Source organism: Cydia amplana, chromosome 2 (assembly GCF_948474715.1).
Source record: "Cydia amplana chromosome 2, ilCydAmpl1.1, whole genome shotgun sequence".
Classification (NCBI taxonomy): domain Eukaryota; kingdom Metazoa; phylum Arthropoda; class Insecta; order Lepidoptera; family Tortricidae; genus Cydia; species Cydia amplana.
This window is the reverse complement of record NC_086070.1, coordinates 4,509,385-4,524,051: the sequence shown is the minus strand read 5'-3', so window position 1 is coordinate 4,524,051 and position 14,667 is coordinate 4,509,385. Positions and strand designations below refer to the sequence as shown.

General features: G+C 39.2%; 4 protein-coding genes across 4 annotated transcripts; 1 reads left to right on the top strand and 3 right to left on the bottom strand.

The window, feature by feature from the left end:
* Nucleotides 1-1,184: 1,184 nt before the first annotated feature.
* On the bottom strand, nt 1,185-2,814 carry LOC134662026 (F-box/LRR-repeat protein fbxl-1-like). The gene is made up of 2 exons (XM_063518281.1): nt 2,570-2,814; nt 1,185-2,291 (listed from the first exon to the last, which is right to left on the bottom strand). Exon 2 carries the CDS (start codon nt 2,260-2,262, stop codon nt 1,204-1,206), a length of 1,059 nt encoding a protein of 352 aa, XP_063374351.1. The 5' UTR covers nt 2,263-2,291; nt 2,570-2,814; the 3' UTR covers nt 1,185-1,203.
* Nucleotides 2,815-3,845: 1,031 nt separating this feature from the next.
* LOC134655216 (basic proline-rich protein-like) lies at nt 3,846-5,027 on the bottom strand. The gene has a single exon (XM_063510671.1). The coding sequence runs from the start codon at nt 4,860-4,862 to the stop codon at nt 3,846-3,848; it is 1,017 nt and encodes a 338-aa protein (XP_063366741.1). The 5' UTR covers nt 4,863-5,027.
* Nucleotides 5,028-5,774: 747 nt separating this feature from the next.
* Nucleotides 5,775-12,728, top strand: LOC134662044 (glutathione S-transferase 1-1). Its single transcript, XM_063518309.1, has 6 exons — nt 5,775-5,897; nt 7,386-7,526; nt 8,175-8,308; nt 10,206-10,272; nt 11,070-11,273; nt 12,517-12,728. Exons 2-6 carry the CDS (start codon nt 7,386-7,388, stop codon nt 12,670-12,672), a joined length of 702 nt encoding a protein of 233 aa, XP_063374379.1. The 5' UTR covers nt 5,775-5,897; the 3' UTR covers nt 12,673-12,728.
* A 193-nt stretch (nt 12,729-12,921) lies between these two features.
* LOC134662108 (uncharacterized) lies at nt 12,922-13,878 on the bottom strand. Its single transcript, XM_063518378.1, has 2 exons — nt 13,367-13,878; nt 12,922-13,078 (listed from the first exon to the last, which is right to left on the bottom strand). The coding sequence occupies exons 1-2, from the start codon at nt 13,592-13,594 to the stop codon at nt 13,004-13,006; spliced, it is 303 nt and encodes a 100-aa protein (XP_063374448.1). The 5' UTR covers nt 13,595-13,878; the 3' UTR covers nt 12,922-13,003.
* Nucleotides 13,879-14,667: the final 789 nt, after the last annotated feature.

Sequence of the window (14,667 nt, the reverse complement as noted above, 5' to 3'; positions counted from 1 at the left end):
TAAATAAGTTGTAACTTATATTTATAACTGTTATCATTAAATCATTATTTTTAAGTCTTTGTTTTGATTTGACACTTACCTTAATGAATCACCCGATTTTAATTTTCGATTATCATTTGTATGCAGATTATCAGGTCAGTACGTGGCTTAAATGGATAATAACTTCCTGATCAATTCTTTAGACGTGATTCAGTCATGATTTCTATATTTATAACCACTCGATAATTTAATTTAATGGAATGATGACCCATAAAAACGGAAACCCGTAAAATTAAAACCCAAGACTCAAGATTTTAGTTACTTGCATTTTTTACACACATTGCGAAAATGAAAAACTTTGGTTCAAAATACATTTATTATTGAGTGTAAATGGACAATAGAGCAGCACAAACAAGTGAAGACAAAATATAGAAATCACATCGTGTTTATCTAAATACCATATTTCATTTCACCAAGATTTAACTAATACCTATATATTTTTTATTATAATGAGGTTGCGTGCAGTGTAAATACAATCGGCACCCTCTCAATATCTGAATAAATACTTTGACTCTTTTAAGGCACTTTTATAATAATAATTGACAATATGCTTTTCAAAACAAAAAAGGCGGAAATAAACAATATTAAAGTATATGAAGTAGGAGCTCTAGGTACAGTCAGCTGCAGAGATGTCTGACCCTCACTGCTATATCCTTCTATGAAGGGGGTAAGTCATCTCTGCAGCTTGTGTACTTTACATTTTATTCTACCATGTGTAGTCAGTACGTCAGTAGACACCTTATCTACTTTAATACTTGTCAATAAGCAAAATACTGAAGTTCATTACTGTTATGGACCATTGTAACAAGTAAACCTCACAAGCACAACCTCTGGTTCACAATATTTCGTTAATTTCAATATTCATAAAATAATTTGTCAGTTTGATAGCTATCTTCTAATACATAACAAGATCATATTTTATAATACTAAGCACACAAACACATTTAATAATTAACTGAAATTTTATCATTTAATACACTTAATTTTACCTAGAACAAATCCATTATATGGCAAATTTGTTTTATTACAACACACCTAAAATATTACTTTTACTCTTGCAGTAGGTAAATAAATTTATTAAACACTCAAAAGAATTCATAAAAATTCTACTGAATCTTTTCTTGAATCTTTCTGAATTCTATAGAATCATAAGATGAGAATCATTTAGTCAAGGAGTAGTTGTATATTGAACATATTTTCTAACTCTCCTCGGTTAAAACCCGGAGCACAAATAAATGGGCACAAATAGAATGACATCTCCTCAAGATTGGGTGCACTTGCTTTGATAGCCCTGGCAACCTGCATGGTCACGTGCGGGCAACGGGAGAGACTCAAGTAGGTCAAGTGCTGGAACACATTATTTGTAAAATAACCAAGTAAAGCTGTGGTTGAAAAATACCCATGTCGCAATTTGAGTGAACGCAAGTTTTTTAACCTGTTTAAGTGCAGTAGACTGGAATCAAACAGGGTTTTGCAGGTCATGACATGCAGGACCTGTAGCGCCTTGCAGTTGGATATGTAGCGAACTATATCATCATTCAATGTGTCTCCATATATGTACAATGCTTCAAGAGTGGCTTGCTTGGTCCTCAGCAAGGATTCTAAGAAATCTGCAGGGATATTTTTCATTTTTTCCATATTAATACTGACTAAACTGGTACATTCGAGCATGCTGTAAAGGCTGCCATGAGTAAGAGCAAAATTCGAGAGAACCAGAGTTTCAAGATTCTTTAATTTTTCAAAAGGCAAATGGTAAACAAAATTCCCATTTGCATTTTCTGGGTTTTGTACTATTAAAGAATTACGGAAACTCAAAAACTTTAAATTAGGCCAGTATTGTAGATCATCAAATATACAACTATCAACTTGAGATATGCTAATTTCTAGACGAGTCAAGTTAGGACAGTAGCTAATGAGGGAAGCCCTTACTTGAGAATACAACTTGAAATACTGTAATTTTACATTTTTTAAATACTTTGCTACAAAAGGCACAATGTTTTCACTTATCCTCACATAGTTCTTCATACACACAATGAGGCGTGTGTTGTCCCACACACATGGCGTCAGGCAGAGTTGCTGCCATCTCATACAAACTTTTGCTACAGCCAATAGTGATTCAAAATCTATTTTAGAAAAAATGTATATAAGCAGTTCATTGGGCAGATCATTTATAGTTAATGTGCTGCAGCATTGCTGGCCCCCCGTCATCTCCAAGTGCACCATCCTTCCACGGAGCACGCACTTCTACAATCCTGAAAGCATTATGCATGATTTAGACTAGTAGTCCAAATAGTCATCTCGTTGGTAAATTAGGTAAGCACATTGAGGTTCTGACAATGTAAACATGGTTGCTAATAATGCCAGTCAGGTTAAAATTGCTGAAACCAACAAGTGTGTCTGTAGAACGCACGGGCAGGTAACAGAAAGGTCGTGAACCTTGAACAACGGTGGCAGCAACCGTAGGGTCAACAACTGTTTCATACAAACCTGCCTAGAACAAACCTAATACAATCGTTAACATTAACCGTACCTTGTGATCACCTTGTTTCTTATTCGCGAGAATTGTACTGTTTGCTTTATTAGAATCATAATTTATGTAAACTTTGCTTCTAAATATAGACACGACATTCACAACGTAACAAAACAGTACCCGAATAACCAATCTTCATGTGGGATTACACTACACATTTTATTAGCAAAAGAAAAGTCAAATATATTATTTAAACTAAATAATTAAAAATAACTTTCATCTTCACATTTTTTTATGACGTTCTACGTTCATTGACAGACAGCGTTTAGTTGTCAACGGTTCAATAGCAGTGCTGCTCGAAACTACGTTCGAACAACTATCACAAGTACATATGTAGTTTCTGTTTATTATTCGTGCTATTTATTCTATAAGTTCAAATAAACTAAATTATTAATCAGTTTACTCAAGCAAGTCAATTATAAATATTTATATGTACGACTTAAATGATTTTGCTCTCAAATTGGTAAATAATGACAAAACTAAACGTAATAGGTAAATTCGTAGAATCGGTATACTTGGTCAACCATCTTGACAGTAGAAAAAGGCGGCAAATTTGAAAAATGTAGGCGAAGGGATATCGTCCCATAGAAAATCTGAATTTCGCGCTTTTTTTTATTGACAAGATTTGGTTGACCAGCTATAGACTACCTACAATCTACAATAGACCTACAAAGTGCATATGGCCATAATCAGCCAGTGTTTTTTTATTTTGCATACTGGCATGCACATACGCGAAATTCAAAATTTCTATGGGACGATATCCCTTCGCGGCACGGCTACATTTTTCAAATTTGCCGCCTTGTTCTACTGACAAGTTCTGCTTGACCAAGTAAGTATAATATATTATACCTCTTTTTTTCTTTATAGCACGCATATAAAAAAATTAAATGCTCGCCGTTTTTCGTGCTGAGGATTGGTGGAGATGGTGGTGATAAATATTATAAGTAGGTATAGTTTGTCAAAGGACTGTTTCATTTCAAACAGACAGAGATAATCATACTATCTTTGTCTTACACTAGTACTCGCACTCAAAAGAAAAGGATGAGTAGAGTTTTTTTTGTTCTTATTTACCTACTGACAAATTAGTTTGACCAACTATAGGTCCTCTTCTATGGTGGTTGCGGCCAATACCCATAGACTCAACTATTTATACTTTGCTAGAAAAAAATCCACGCTTAATAATCAAACACTTTAATAAAAAAAAATATATAAAAGAAGATAGATACCTATATACACACAGTAGGTAATTACATTGAAAGCTAATAATAGTAATAATTTATTTCTTAAATACTGGTGGCAAGTACGTCGCAGCCGGGGTGGACACGGTGTCTGGAGTAGGCGCGGGTGACGAGACAGGAGGCAAGTATCCAGCTGTTGGGGGAGGTGGTGGAGGCGGGGTCCCAGCTGCAGGCAGTGTACCGGCTGGCGGTGGGAATGAAGGGGAAGGAATCGGCAGAAAATATCCGGCGCCTGGATCTGACCCTGGAGGAGGCGGTGGCGGTGGTGGCGGTGGCGCTGGGGTGGATGGAGGAGGGGGTGGGGCTGGAGTGGAAGGGTTGGGCGGCAGATACGAGGCGGTCGGAGTGGGCGCTGGCGTCGGGCTCGTCCCAGGAGTTGGGCTCGTGCCGGGAGTCGGACTAGATCCAGGAGTGGGGCTAGTGTAACCCCCCGTGCTTCCGCCTATTGAGACACTTCCACCCTCGACAGGTGGCAAGTACTCCGGTGCGTTAGTAGATACAGTGCCTGATGTTCCTGGTGTTGAGCTTGGCCTTGGCGCTGCGGTACTGGGTGCGTCGTAAGAATATCCAGCAGCAGCACCACCTCCGCCACCGCCACTACCACCCCCACCTGCGCCTCCGCCACCACCGTAGCCTCCGCCTGCACCGCCACCTGCTCCACCGTAGCCTCCACCGCCCCCGCCCCCTCCATAGCCACCGCCTCCGCCGTAGCCACCGCCTGCTCCCGCTTGCGCTCCTCCATAGCTGTAGCCCCCAGCTGTCGCCGTGGTCCCAGCAGTGGAACCCGTGGTGGAGTACCCTATGTCCACGGAGCCGCCCGCGGGCGCCGCCGGGTACGCGTAAAACATCTGTTGCGCGCCACCTCGTGTCCTGTCAACATTAGGGGCTTGAGTGCCTTGTGTAGGTGCTCCTGTTGTCCGAGGAGGCAGATCGAAGGATATACTTGGCCTATTATACACGTACCCGGCTTGCCGCTTCGCTCGGACATCTTCGGAAAGGACACTAGATACTAGAAGCGAAGCGTGTAGAACTTTTACCAATGATCTTGCAATCATTGTAAGGATAAACTGGGACAGGTGGCTGTATGCGACCTCATGGATACTGGTGCAACAAAGACGATCTGAAGAGTGCGTAGCCCCTTTTATAATAATTTAGAGGAAGTTGTGTTCGTCAGCTAGGTTATGAAATACCGCAGTTAACCCTAAAACGCTTAGGTGTTGAAAATAGCTACCTAGCTCAATTTAAATTCCATTAGGTTCAGGAAAATTGCTGAAATGTTCATGGTGAATGGTGAGTGATCAGCTGATCACCTAAGTGTTTCATGTAACTCATCTTTTGACTTACGAGTACGAGTAAGTCTCATTTGAATTTTATATTATATAAGAACACATTCATCATAACTTCAGGAGCAACAATAAGTTGTGTGGTCTAATTTCACTCGAGAACCTGATAGAAGGTGACGTGGCTATTTTTCTGATTAAGTACGTGTTTGTGGCGATGTCACAGAGCCGAACCGAACTTTCATAGTTTGTTCATTTTCCTGACTAATCTGATGATAAATCTATCATTATTTATTAAGACGAGTTGCAAAATGATGCTTATAGGTAGTTTAGGTTCTTTCTGAAGCAAAAATATTATGTATTTACTTCTCAGAATCATGCCTCATACCAGCCCAGTTTGCAATTGAGGGTTTTATGATCACAGAACGATTCTGTGGTTAGGCTAAATTGCAAACAAGAAAGCAATTTTTGCCTCCCGTTCCTATTTAGATTCTTTGTAACGCCACTTTACTTTCAATTATGCCAAGGATGCGCCAGCAACAAAACGACAGATTAGTCACCGCCACCGCACTTCTCGACAACTGAAAAGCGTATAGAAGAAAATTCCTAAAAATTCGTGCGTCATGCTTGATGCGTGATTAATAATTTTGAACTCGACATGCGGTGAAAGGAGCCTGCCGGCTGCCTCGCTGACTATAGCTACGTATCTTATGCGAGCCGCAACACCGCTCAGCCGTAGTTCAGGTTTTTATCTCATTTGATAAAGACGTAGCGCACAGCGGTGTTGTAATTAGAAACAAGTGATTCGGGGTTAGTATTACCTGAATAATATATTACCTCTAACATCTAACCCACACATACTTACTTATATCGCTACGCTAACTCATTGTTTCCTGCTTCTGCAATCTGGGTAGCTGAGAGGAATTTTAATTACAAAACAGGTCTGCTATTACCATGCTCGCTCTGGTTACAAACGCCCACTGCGTGCACTTCAATGATGCATTTCATAACAATGACATTGTGACAAGTGTTTTACATCCCGTAACTTTACGTAAAATTATTCGCTGAGTGTTTGGATCTGTCGTTTTCCGTAAAGTACGACGAGTAAAGTGGTTAAAGTTGATGTTAATGTTGTTTAAAGTTGTTGCTGTTGCATCTGAGAAGCACGTATTAACGCGGAAGTTATTTGAGATTACGAGGAATTAGGAAAAGCCAAAGGGCCTTGAGTCGGGGTGATCCGTTAATGCCGCATCGCAGTACGTGCCCCGTGTTGATCATTCATATCGTACTAATCGTAAACTGAGTCATTACCTGAGATGAGCAAAAAAACTAACAGGCTAGTAAATACCTATGTAACTAAATACATACATACTGAGCAAGATTTCGTAGGAAATCTGCTGATAGGTTACATTTACATGCGTTTATGGAATAAAATTTCATTAAGTACAACATTTGTTTTATCCGAGTTTATTATTTTGTGTCAGTTTGCCCAGCTTTTTAGATATATTTACATGTCACATGGGTAATTATTAGGTATTCTAATAGGATTTGTTGTAACAATCTTCGAAAGTCGCAAGATATTTCTGTCTCGCATACCATTACTTATGTATTATGTTAATTCCAAAATCTTATTGCAAAGACATAAGGTCCAATGGTCAGTTAAAAGTAGACAAGAAAACCATATATAATATATCTACTTAAATATAAATCTCCAAGTTACAAACAAGGTTTCAATACGGATTAACACGGATATTACGAACAGAGACTTTTAGCTACGTGTATTAATTGTAGGTACATATTATACAATACGATGAAGTCATTAACCGTAACTGTATCGTAGTCACCGTACTATGCATATATATATACCTGTACTTCACTGACCTGTACTGAATGAAAAGTATAGGTACAAGAATAGATCCCTGTGGGATCCATTAATTGAAGTACCTACATTTGGGGTAGGTTTCTCTTAAGACGGGATGTGAATACAACATCTCATTTATACTTCTCATTTAGGTACTTACTAAAATATCCGTGACTTTTTGAGACACGAATCATCAGCAAATACCTACTTACATTACCTACTTAGCCAAATGTCGGCACGTTTTTAAAACTGACTTTAATATTTTTTATCATTTTGGAAACTAGTCGGTCTTCTCTTCCCATCTCGGTAGGTCTTTTTTTCCATTTTGAGGAAAAAATATTGCGCAAATTAAAGGATTAAAATATTTCACATTGGCTTTAGATAACATGTGATAATTTTACCTACTTACAGATTAAATGCAATGTGTGTTTGTACAGATGGTTTTGAAACTCTATGTGGTGTCGGATGGGCCGCCGTCGCTGTCAGTGCGGCAGGCTCTGGCCCTGCTTGAGATACCCTTCCAGCAGATCGATATAGACTTCGGCAAAGGAGAGCATATGACCGAGGAATATGCGCTGGTAAGTGTCATGACTGAAATTCTTCGTTGTGTCGGATAGCCGTGACGATCGATGCGGCGAGCGCTGGCACTGCTCGAAATGCTGCCGGAAGGTTGACTTAAATTTTGGCAACAGGCTCTCATGCCACGCCATCCAAGTTTGTCCGAAAAATTAGCACGAAATGTCGGATGGACCTCCCTGCTACCATCAACCAACATTGCTGATACTTTTTTACTAAATACTAGATTTCTGCGCGGACAACCATCAAACAACATTATCCGAGCGGATAGCCAGTAGTAAAACACCAGCATGGGGGACAAAGACTTCGACGAGGTGGAGACTTCAACAGCCTCGGTGCACGTACCCATGCCTCATAAATTAGGTACCTGTTGTTCATCCCTATCCCTACTTGAAAGGCAAGAGCACGCATAGCAGAAGTGCAACTTTACCTAAAGGAGTAAAATTAGAGGCATATTCAACAGTTTCAAGTAGTTTTAACTACTCATAAGATCCCCAAATTTCACACAAAGGAGATACGCGGATCAACTAAACTATTAAAAATTATGATATCTCTCTCTTAATTTACCTACTTAAAGCATGCAGAAATTATTAAGTACTGCGAGTTAAGTCGCTCCCCTGATGAAAACATAAAATTCCGTCAATTTTCAGATGAACCCACAAAAGGAGATCCCGGTCATGGACGACGACGGTTTCTTCCTCAGCGAGAGCAACGCTATCCTGCAGTACATCTGCGATAAGTATCAGCCAGGCACACCTCTTTATCCCGTGGATCCACAGATAAGGTAAATAAAACCTACATATAACATCTGTAACATTAATCCAGGCACGCTTTTATACTCTCAGGAGCCTTCTTCTTTAATTGTACAAAAACACAATATACAATTAGGAAAAGCAAAGTACAAAGGCGAACTTATCCCTTTGAGGGACCTTCTTCAGGACCGTCTAATTTATAACCCTTGTTCTGCGGGGTTTGTTCCTGGTTCGTCGTATTCCTGTTTCGTCGGATTCCTGATTCGTCGAAATGTGCTAAAAATGCTAGAAAAAGTACGATCAGTGATTATATTAAATCTTCATATTTAGGTAGTAAATACTGGTTTACTGCACGACATATTTAATTATATGTATATATTTCCGACGAAACAAGAATACGGCGAATCAGGAATCAGACGAAACAGGAATACGACGAAACAGGAATACGACGAAACAGGAATACGACGAACCAGGAACAAACCTTCTGCGGTACTATTTGACACTGGGTTAATGGCTTAACTAGTTAATCCCGGGTTAATAGTGGCATGGTGCAAGTGTGCAAGTGGCCTGTAATATCTTCGTGTAAGTACCTTTATATATACTGAGGCAAGCCGTCTAAAATATGTAGGTACCTATGCTGGGGCTCTTAGGCACATAAGAAATTGTGCCTTCAGGGAATCGGGCCCCGTGCCCGTGCCCTTATGGTAAAGACGGTATTCTCTGATTAATCAGCTTTATTGCATAGAGTTCTTGTTTAATTGTACAATATCTCGATTCAAGAAATTAAACTAGCAAGTCGTTTGGGTTTTTTGAACGTGACTGAAGCTATCCAGTCTGTCATTTTATAAGTGGCCACTAATTGGTTTCTGTTTGGCTACTCAAATAGTCAGGTGGTTGTAATTTGTGGTTGGCGTTGTTTCGTTAGGAAGTTAGGAATCACTTACCTACTTGTATATGTAGTAGGTACCTAATAGTTTTGAAACGTAATTAGGTAATGAACGCAACGGTGAAGAAACAATTAACTATATCAATCTAATATTTAAAACTTTCGCGTTTTGAACACATATTAACTCGCATTCAATATCAATCTAATTAGTTCCTAGATAGAACAACAGAAATATAGATCTACAGAAACATACAGTCATACTGAGTTACTTTCACATTTATTATTTTATTTTAGGAGGTAAGTATGCCTTCTATTATGTTACCTCTACACACTTAAATCAGTTAAATCGCTGAACCAATTAAGATGCAATTTGGTATGGAGATAATTTGAGTTCCGAGGAAGGACATGGGATAGTTTAATCACGGAAATTATCATTATATGTCTACTTCGCAGACGAGATCACGGGTAGAAGCTATTAGTTTATAATATTTCCTCATAAAGTAGAGTCGTTACCGCTAGCATCAAAATTGGTACCTGGCTCAAGTTACACGATCATGTGACTCGGTTTCTAGAGCGGAACCGGCCTGGGACAGTATATACTTAATGATGACCTCATCTTTGTGGGCATTGGCACTTTTTTGTATGACACATGTTGGAGCGAGCTTTTAAACTAACAGGATCACAAGATTCACAAGGCTCCAGTCAATTCGCGTAGTAGGTAACTAATAACAGCATGTTCCTCCTAAACTTTCTAACCTTATGTGAAAGCCAACGCCCAACACTTCAAAGTAGGTAGGTACCTATATACCTAGTCTGACTAGCTAGTCTCACTTCTAGAAACTACCTGTAGGATTGGATCGCAGGTTTCTGCTTCCATCTGGCAAATAACACCAAGCTAGCTTATTGTTAGCTCGCGGTCTCTCCATCCCCACGACGTAGGACCATATCAATGGCATTTTAGAATCAGAATACCGCTCCGGTCTTTTGTGTGAACTTTTTTTAATCTAACGTGAAACTTATCAGATATTTGTAAATTATTTCAGGGCCGTAGTAAATCACCGGCTATGCTTCAACCTCTCCACCTACTACGCGAACATATCGGCTTACACGGTGAGTCCATTCATATAATTATGTATCTAAGTACTTACTGTACTTACAATACGGACGGAGTTCATTAATCCCTGTCATTGTATGCTAAACGGGCACGGAAATGACATTCGCATTCTTATTCTAACTGCGCTCCTTAGGAACGGGTTGTCGTAATACAGGCTGTCCGGTAGTTAAATGGACCTTTTGGCCCAGAATTTTTTCTTTCTTTTTTTACACTAGCTATTTCGCTTCAATCACCAGCCAAGCAATATCTTTATTTGTAAAGATGTAAATCTAAATATGTACCATGTGTTATACTATTTTAAGGCTTCGTCACACAGGCGTGTTTTCCGGGCGGGGCGTGAGCGGGGCGCGCCGCTTTTACATATAAAACGCTCACGCCCCGCCCGGAAAACGCGCCTGTGTGACGAAGCCTTTAGACCTACCAAATATCAAACAAGGTAACAAACATGTGAACATGAACCCTAACAGGGTGTAGCATTCGTCAATTTGTATATTTTTGTCAATTGCTCTCCATGTGGACATGTGGTACGTTGGTCGGTCGAAGTAAGTACCTACTTACTTTACAATTTGCGCCAGCAACAGGTTTAACTTTACCTGTCAATCCTACGAAAAGTGTCTTAAATTTATGGTTTTGGACTTTTATGGCCTAGCTGGCTCTTAGCCGCGCGTTTAAGCAAAATCTCATAGAATAAAACTAAAGACAGGTAAAACATGGCGCCATCTATGACAGTTGCCAACCCGATATCCTTCGCACAATACCGTGATTCAAATGGCAAAACATTAACTATTTCCAGATGGCACCCATATTCTTCGATTACGAACGGACGCCACTCGGCCTGAAGAAAGTGCACATGGCGCTGGATGTGTTCGAGACGTACCTCACCCGCGCCGGCACCACGCACGCGGCTGCCGACCACCTCACCATCGCAGACTTCCAGCTCATCAACTCCACTATGACCCTCGAAGCTATTGGATTTGACTTCTCTAAATATGAAAAGGTTAGTAGAATCCATCTAACAAGGAAAGGAAAGGCTCCGGCTCCGATTTGATTTATTTTTATACAGGAATTTTCTAGAGACTGAGCTGAAAGGATAGTGTTATATCTTAGTGATCTACAAGCTCTCTAATAACTTCTGTAGAGAGTTTTGTTCAGGCAAATTGCTAGTTAATTACAAGTTTGATTATATATATGTTGGAGAACATGAAAAAAACACACTTCAAATTTTCATACTTCTCATCGTACTTACATCTTACAAGATAAAGAGCCAGTAACTTTCACGTAGCACCCCTGAGAGCCAAGCGCCCGCCCGCCCACAGCGGTGACCGCTTTCAATGTGGTTGTGTTACATTTTTCATGTAACATACAAGAACAAAATGTTGTGTCTCACAGCTATACGTTATTACAATTTAAATATTAATATGGCCCGGCAGCTTGAATATGTCATGCTCGCTTAAAAGTCTTTGCTTACGGTGGCGTTGTTGATCGGGTCGCCACTTTCCCGAATGAAGGTTGAGAGAGGCGATGGCTGAGATACGCGTCATACTCGTGAACGGGTGCTGTTTGTGGAGACTGGTCTATTTAAGCTAACACGAGCTATTATATTTAGTAACTTTATTTTTGAGTATAATTACATGGACACACCTCATTCGGTTCTCGTATGCTATTTTATTTTTACTATCATTTTCTTTAATTTAATGAATGTTTTAATTAGGTATACAGGATTTTGACTCTTGGAGACCCTATACATCTCTAAGGATAATTTGATTAACTACTATATATTGTAATCTTTTAGTTATGATGACACTTAGAGACATTTACATCTCTAAATAATTTTAGATTATAGTTTTTGTATCTTTGTGTTTTTTTTTTCAATACTATTGTTATTGCGTTTTTTGTAATTCGACATTTAGAGGCTTTATACATCTCTATGTTAGTTTGATTTGATATTTACGGCTTAGTTGTATTTTATAATTATTGATGTGTTTTTTTTTTGCTGTATGTAAATTCCATATTGACGTGTAAAAGTGCCCTTGTGGCCTATTTGCTGAATAAATGTTGATATTTGATATTTGATATTTACGTAGTAAGTACCTGTGTACGTTTGGCAGCTACTTCCTAAATATATTAGAATTTTGATAGACATACATATTTAGACATGATATAGGCTTGCTTCTCAACCGTGAAATAAAATAAAACTTAAGTAATACTTAACTAACATTTTATTTATAAATTGTTTACAGGTCAGCCAGTGGTATGACGACTTCAAAAAAGATTACCCAGAGCTATGGAAGATCTCGGAAGACGCGATGAAGGAGATCCAACACTTCAACGCCAACCCTCCAGATTTGAGTCACATGAACCACCCAATCCATCCCGTTCGTAAAATTAAGAAATAGATTTTGTATAAAATAAGAAACTCGAGAGAAAATACTTTTAGGTACATTCAATGCATCATACGATTGCACGCCAAACGCCGACTGCTTTTGTGTTAAAGTTAAACCTAGAAGGCCGTCTGTTTGTATCTTAAATAAAGGATAAAATCCTTCCTTCCGACGAGTTACATCAAGAAAAAAAATAGCTGCTTTCTGTGGGGTTAGGCTTAGTTAGACACTGTCCATGTCCCACTACTGATGTTCTCATTGCTGAGCATCCATGTCTGCGATTGTACCATTGCTGCAAGCAAATGTGTTTTCTCTCAAGTTTTGAGTAAATAAATGTCGAAGCCTATTATCCTGAGCCGGAGACGCATCGCCTCATGTATCCCAGACAGGCGTTGGAGCAGCATTCCGAGTGGTTGATGCACTGTAAATAAATTAAGAATATAAGATCAGGTGCCATCGTATTATTCACCTACGTCAACCTAGTTAAGAGATTGGTGCAGGATTTTAGATTACAAAGGTCTAGCAGATCTAGAGATTATAGCAGTCCTTTTTCACTAAGAATTTTTTTGCATGTTGTTGCGGTATAATATTTTTGCGAAAAAGGGATAATATGTACTTACAAACAGTAGAAAATGTTAAAAAACTGCATAAACATTTCGTGGTTCAACTGTACTTATATACCTAACATAATAGTTAGGAAGGTACTCACGAAAGATCCGATTTCGGCACATTGCAGAGTGTTATTCTCTTCTATCTTATCAGCTACAGCGTCTACTTCCAACACCGCAGGAATCTCCGATCCGACGTCTATATTATTATCTTCTTTGGGCACAGGAACATCTTTAGTGGAGACATCTTCTGTCCTTATAGAGCTTGCATTATTTTCAACAAGGAAAAGCACGGAGAGGACAAAGGCGAGTTTCCAAATGCAATGCATGTTTGCGGTTGTTTAGCACACTGAGGTTGCGGTGCGTTGGGCAGCGCTTATATTTTATTTATGGCTGATATACGGCCAGGTTGAGGTGACGACACATTTGTGAGCTCATGCGTACAAACCCTGCACTTCTGTGATACGGCCGAGCAAGAATAGTCTCTATATCAATGAGTTAAAGCAGTTTGGCGTTTCACAGATCAATTAGTGGAGCTGTGCCCGCATTACGTGTTGGTGATAAGGTATTGCCCTAGTAAATAGATTTAACAGGGCGATTTATTTTAGTTTGTCATTACAAAGTTACGATGACGCAGGTAGACCCCTATATGTAGATGCAATACCTAGCTACAATTTTTCTGTTCTGTCTAAGTCTGTAGTAATGAATGAAACTAGGTAGGTACTATTAGCTTATCTATGTAGGGCGTCTAAGAGACCTTGTCTGTTAGATGCTCTAGTCAAGTACCTAACTAGAAGTCGTTTCCGTTAAGTTGACTGGTACCTACGCAATATTAATAGGCAGTAATCAAGCGAAAGTCCCTACATTGAACTTGGGAAACACCTGTCAGCTAGGGGTAGGAGCACATCCGAGCATTTCGAAGTTTTTCCGATGTTTTTGAATTTTGGTAAGCTTATAGAGAAGATAAATAAGTATATATTTTTTAAGTTCTAACATGAGCAGGATCGGACAGGGGGTTTCGGTATTATGAGTCCTATAATATATGTATTATAGTAACCAACACGGGTTATTAGCCACAATACCTGCCGCCATGTTTTCCTGTCCTGAATGAACAATTCGCCCTCTATACCTACGTCATTATTGGGAAAAAAAAGCTACTTTACCTTAAGAAACTGATTTAAAATTTAAATCGTGACGTCTTGATGATATGACTTGAATAATAGTGTCGGGTTTGTATGAGCAACCTGTACCTAACTTTAACATTACATCAAAATGATAAACAATCGATTGTAGGTACCCAGGTATCCTTGTGAACACAAATCGATATATAGGTACATTAGGTACGTTGTTATCTTCTATGTAAATTGCAACACCCCAACACTCGAGGTTTCATCGTAAATAT